General features: G+C 34.7%; 1 protein-coding gene across 1 annotated transcript; it reads right to left on the reverse strand.

The window, feature by feature from the left end:
* Window positions 1-649: 649 nt before the first annotated feature.
* LOC132065725 (ACT domain-containing protein ACR9-like) lies at window positions 650-5,625 on the reverse strand. Its single transcript, XM_059459246.1, has 6 exons — window positions 5,323-5,625; window positions 3,931-4,149; window positions 3,743-3,848; window positions 2,754-3,102; window positions 1,283-1,567; window positions 650-1,046 (listed from the first exon to the last, which is right to left on the reverse strand). Exons 1-6 carry the CDS (start codon window positions 5,474-5,476, stop codon window positions 900-902), a joined length of 1,260 nt encoding a protein of 419 aa, XP_059315229.1. The 5' UTR covers window positions 5,477-5,625; the 3' UTR covers window positions 650-899.
* Between the last annotated feature and the right edge of the window lie 1,024 nt (window positions 5,626-6,649).

Genomic DNA, 6,649 nt, shown 5'->3' on the forward strand with positions numbered 1-6,649 from the left:
CTCAACAAACCACTAGATAGATCAATTTTGAAGAAAATTTTCGAAAATATTTTAACTGGCTTAATCTCCATTATTATATACCAAAGGAAATACAAGAATTGATTTCCGGCGAAATAATTTTTACAATATCAAGCTAAAGAGCCTACTTTTCACTCCATTACAAGAGTAAACTATGCTATTCTATCAGGTAAGTCGATGTTGCTAGGTTAACACGTTAATATCATGTTTTACTCCAAAAGACCACACTCGAATGGCGAAGACACCCACCAAAAGAAGAGAGGGGAAAGAAGAAGTGAAAGGTGAGTCTATGGTCGCAGATAGAAAGACAAAAACCATGATAGATGCACCAACACTTCACAGGTCCAAGGTAGAAATGAGGTACCTGTGAGGCTACTAGGAAGGAAGGTCATGGGCACATAAACAAGGTGCAAACATGACTAGTGTATGATTCGGGCTTCAGCAAAACAAGAATAGTGAAATGTGGACCGACGAGATAAGCATAATGACCTTGGTAGCAACTCATAATGTAGGACATGAGGTCTACTTAGCATTTCAAAGATATTCATCAGCCCAGAATTCCTTTCAGAGATGTAACCGAACTTCCAAGATACAAGCCACTAGTATATTTCACAAATATAGACACAAAATGAGGTGGATGAAAGAAATGGAAGAGAGTGATTTTCTTTAAGGAGATTCAATAACTATCACTATACATACAAGCCAACTGAATGCGGCAACAATTAACGACGGAACTGTACAAAGAGATCATCAATATTTGACACATAATTATAGATACAACATACATAAAAAGGTAAGTGACGCCAACAAGATGACGAATAAGCTCACCTCTCCTAAAAACTTCTTTCAGAGGGAGACCAGAAGAGAGTCAATGATTGAGCTCACCAACCCATTAATGTTCTTCTGACTCTGTCTACTATCTGATTTCTACCAGCCATACAAGACAAGTCAAATCTACAATTTTCGTCTAAAAGGAATCTGTAAAACTCCCACTCACGATCACTTGTACAATGCCTTCCGATTTCCGCCTGCAAGAAGATATTAAAGGTCATCCACCACGAGAAGAGGAATTAAGTGATATAGTGAACCATCTGGAGCTATAAAATTAAAAACATGGGCAAGCACACCGGGTCTATATGGGAGGTTAGTTTCTTAAAGAGATAATGTCTCCATTCAATTTTATTTAGAGCTTTGTCCTTTAAGTAAAGATGAAATACAAAAGCAATTCGTCACTTGAAATGTTCCTTCACCACTAGATACTTACCGAGAAGATGCAGATCCCAAGGGTCTTCAATGCCAGTGTAACGTCATAGAAAACACGTGGTCTACCCTTTCCAGATAGCTCCACAGGATTAGCAACCAAAAGTTCAGTATCTGGCCCACGATTTGTGATAATTACACGTAGAGGATGAAGCATTTCCACCTTTAAGCGGGAACAAAGAGCATCTCGTTTATCTGGATCCACAATTTTTTTCCCATCCTTCAGCCGAATAAAAAGGTCTAATTCCCTCTGACCCTTATTAACCGGTGAAAATCGACCATAAGAGATCTAAACACAAGAGGAAAGATCAACTATCAGACTAACCAGCATGCTTTTCTAATTCATTATATCCCGGACATAACTCAAAGACAAGTAGAAATCCAAAACCGGGATGAGAGCAACAGATTTGGAGGGGAAAAAGTCATCTATGAATAACCAACTTTTTAGATCTTTGGCAAGTTGTTAAAGAACAAAGTTTAGCTTTAGATATCATTAAAACAGTAACGGGAAGAATCATGTTCTTCCTTCTTTTGGTAGGTAAACAAGTATCACGTTTTCGTTACAGAAGACACAAACTTACAATAATAATTACCTACCAAGAGTACATTATTTCTTCTATCACGTTTTGGCTTTCTACCTTTAGTTGACATATTTGCTTTTCATGAAAAACATGCGAGGCCATCTCTGTGTTGTAGAAGAATAGAAGAAAGGATAAAGTTGTACTGAGAAAGTATAAGTAGGACCATTAAACTTCGGGATTTGAAATATATCAGAACTTTCAGTTAAAGGAATGCGGACAACAATTAGAACACACCATAAAGGAAAGTAGGGCATTCTAGAGAGGTAGTGCCATTTTATGTGAGAGGTTAAAGACTATAAAATGAAGATATTTGGCGGAAAAAGATCAGCACCTACCACTGCGTAAGGAGATAAAATAAGATTACCGAAGGATGCTTCTGCATAGGTATAATGTTTTACCATTTCATCAAAGTGGAGAGGAGACCGAAGACAAAATTGGCAATATCATTGAGCTTGCATCCCTAGATTTCTATATAGCAATTCTAGTGCTTAAGGTCGAATGTTTGCTAGGATACTTTTAGTTTTGTTAAAGATCTAGATGCAAGTAGAAAATGTAGAGAATTTCTAGCGCTAGAGAAACTATTCTTTTAAGTATTATACTGATATGGGTTCAAATGGAGCAACATTGTCAATGAGTATTCATATAATTGACCCAAACTTGCTTAGGATCAAGGCATAGTTATCTTTCTTTTCTGGAAAGGGGGTTGAAGCACAATTATCGTTATTGTTGTAGTAGAAAATAATGCAATTATTGACTTTAAATTCATTGAAGTTGGGAAGAAATAAATTCAAGTCAACACAGCCACTAATAGTATACTCTCGCAACTACAAACAACAAAAATGATAGGGGAAAGATAATAAGAAGCATATAATTGTTAAATGTAAAAGTCAGTACCTGAATATTGCAGTCTTTCAATGTGCGCATAATGTCATAAAGAAAACCCTTGTGATCAACACAACCGATCTGAAGCAATGTATGCCCTGGGCTCAGGGAATTATCTATTGTCACACTAGCCTTCTTCAACTGCGTCATATCTGGGCTAAGAGCTTGTGTGCGAAATTCATTATCTGATAGTTCACACCTAAATAATTCCTCAGAAACAGATGGAGAAAGAGAAGAGATACTATGAAGGTGATCATACTGCGGGCCTGCTAACTGAAGCTCACAACTACATGATTGGCCCAGAACATCATACAACTGTTTGTATGTTTCATTTTGCCTCTCTTTTGTGTGTAAGAGCTCCCTGAACATGAAATAAGATGGAAAGGTTTAAAATGAAGAGACCTCACTGTCCGTAGCTATTAGATCTTTAACTCATACAGTACAAAAGCAGAAATTTTGTGCTGAAGGATCTAAATTTACAAAAACCAGAACTATATTACAGACTTTGACTGCTTAATATCTTAAGAATATTTCATTTCATATCCCATCATCTGGTAATAGACATAGGAGGAACGCTAAGGATTAAAGCGGGAAAAGATAAAAGAAAACACCATCTGCGGATTCTATTTTTGTTAGTCCAATATAAATATGGACGAAAAAGTCCTTGTGTATCAGAAATGGATGTTATCTGTCTTCTGAACAAAGGATACACTGATCATGTTTGTTAACAATCTTGAAAATTTGATACAAATAAAGCAACTTTATTGAGTAAATACACGAATGACTAGTTCATATTTAATCCATTAAGATTATAAAATTTAGTGAGAGTCTAAAAAGAAGAATCACGTAAAGCCCCAATATATTGAAGCAGAAAGACACAAGTAAGTTAATAAAACAGTATAGTTGCTCTTTAGCCTGTTCAAGATATCACAACAAGAACAACCAGATACAACTCTAGAACTCAGTATTCACTGACCAAAGTGCAGAACAGAAATCCTTACAAGTTGTCTGTTATAAAGAAAATGTCCAGGACACGATCATCTGGAGTTGTTGTCACCTTTACCCTTTGGATGGTAAGCTCAAGCTCGCAGAGAACTTGGGTAACATCTAGCAAAATCATGCACAATAACATCAGAAGAGATCAAACACAAGTCAATAAGTAGAATCATTGCAAGGAATTTGTTCTTACCATGCAATAATCCTCTTCGGTCGCGGCTACAAAACGTCAACAGGTATACAGGAGAAGATGCGGCACGTGGGGATGGTTCGTTCAAATAGAATGAAACAGAACATGAAGGGCATACTGACAGAAGGCGCTCCTTCAAATTCACCCACCTTACAATAGATGAACTAGAGTGAGGAACCACCCATAATAACACATAGCACCATATCCCATCTGTTGAAACATCTGATTCATAGAAAACCTTGAGCATTTAGTTAAAGTTGACGAGAAAATGAATAACGGAAGGAACCTAAACTGCAAACCGTTATTAAATCGCAATAGCTTTAACAAAGAACAGAAAAGGTTGACAACTGAAAGCACACAATTTAATACTTATTGACAGTAACGGAAAGACACAAGGGAATACCCTAGCTTAGTTTCACATCACATCACATACATACGTGCATATCCATACACAATGCATAATCAATCGATCTATCAACTGTGTCTAAATCACAAACTGGTTCAGTATGTGAATAATACTCGCTCCGTCCCAATTTAAGTGTCTTTGTCCCAAAAAGAGTCTCTCTTTTTATATTTAATAAGTTAGACAATTCAAACACCATAAATGCCAAGCTTCAAATCACAAAATTCAAAGGACATTTTAGTACATTACACACATCTTTAATCTAGAACCACAAGATTGAAGTCTCCCTATTTTTCTTAAACTCCGTGTTCAGTCAAGCTAAGACACTTACATTGGGACGGAGAGCGTAACAAGTTCAGTAAAATATTACTTTTAAGCTAATACATTTATAATTTCTGTTCATTAAAATATTGCATTCAAATCACACATAGGAAAGAAAAAGCTTCCCATAAACATGAAAACCGAAACAGATTGTTAGGGCCATTAAAAAATGGAAACTCTAAATAAAGAGGCAAGAAGCAATGCATATCCAACATTCAAAACCCTAATCAGACGAAAAGACTAAACAAACAAATAAAAACTTAAAAAAAAAAAAAAAAAAAAAAAAAAAAAAAAAGGTATAAGACCGAAGCTAGAATCGCATGCAGAAAACATTAGGTGATTTTTTTGCATTTGCGCTAAGATTTCTAGAACACGTGTGTACCACTAAAACCTAGTCCGGCTTATAGCATGGGTGCCAACGGTTAATATCATACCAATTTTAAAATATATTCATAAAATATCTAATTTTACAAGAGATCATACGTTCACGTGTTCCAAATTTACTACGTAACTTCGCCCCTGGCTAGTGGGAGGTGACAGGTTATTTGAGGGGCGTGCAAGCTAAGCCCGGACACCACGGTTTATTTATTTATTTTTTTTAAAAAAAGACGAATCATATGCAGAAAACGTGAAGCTGAATATAACAGAATATGAGATTATAAGAATAATACCTCCTTTGGTAATGTAAAGTCCAAAATCAAGAATTGTATGGCAAATATCACAACCGAGGCCTGTTTTGTCAGGACAATTAACGGTAATAACATAAGGTTCACCAGGCCTTTTCCCTTTTTGAATAACTACGGCGTCATCCATCGGCAATCCCATGACGGAATTCTAACAAAACAAATTAAAACATATGGTGATTGCCTAATCGGGCGAAGTAGGTATTCTGGTTGGTTTAGCAGGTGTATTTTGTTGTTTCCACATAAAAAGGAGAGTAGGATATACTGGAAGATAGCGGTGAGCCACATTAATTGTTATCGTGAGATTATTTATATTTTATAATGTCTTATCCTAAAAGTTGAGGAGTTAATTTGCTAATAAAGTAAGTAGTTAATTAACTTCCAATTTGATGGAAAGTAGGAAATACTTACACAATCTCCTTCCATTCACTTTTACTTTTCCTCACGCCCCTTAAAAATAATAAACGAAGTATATCTACACGATCTCCATATAGATTGATGCATAATTTTAATAGACTTGAAAAATGATTTAAAATGAATAATTAATGTTATGAGTAAAACAGGAAAAAAAATTATTTTTCTCTTGATATGCTAAAATAATGCAAGTAAAAGTGAAAATTTATTTTTAATATAACGGACAAATAAAATTGAACGGGGAATAATATACTACTAAAAGTTAATTAACATTCATTTTTTTTCTTTTTAAAAGTGGGAAATAAAAGAATTTTCAGAATAACTAGTCCTCCCTTTATCCTTAAAAAGAATAAAGAACTTTTCCATAAACGTAATTCTGAACGTAAAAAAAAAAAAAAAAGGGAAAAACAATTTTAGAAAGATTAGAAGTAGAGAATAATTTCATTTGGTCAAGATTAAAAAAAATCACAGATTTGTTACATTTACTTGAATAAACCGTCTTTTATTCGCATTCCGTATAAATTATCTAGTTTAATGATTCTGACATCATGTTAAGATTGCGCTGAATTGTTCATAATTCAAAATGTCGAATATATATGATGCTGTGAGAGTTTTATATTCTGATAAAGTAGCATGTATTTCTTTATTTTAACTAGAGATTTCTAATTCGAACTCTCAAAGAAGATATCACTTTTGGTAGAAAATATTTTACCTTTTAAAGTGAAATTTTTCGACACAAATTTAAATTAGTGGAACATCAAAATGAATATATATAATAATATGAAAACAACTTCCAAACAAAGAGGCGAGGAGGGGTCGTTGGACTTGCGGGAAAATACGACATATTAGGAAAGAGGGTTGTTGAATGTTGACTATGGTCGTTATTATGTGTGGCAATTTT

This window comes from Lycium ferocissimum, chromosome 7, assembly GCF_029784015.1.
Source record: "Lycium ferocissimum isolate CSIRO_LF1 chromosome 7, AGI_CSIRO_Lferr_CH_V1, whole genome shotgun sequence".
Taxonomy (NCBI): domain Eukaryota; kingdom Viridiplantae; phylum Streptophyta; class Magnoliopsida; order Solanales; family Solanaceae; genus Lycium; species Lycium ferocissimum.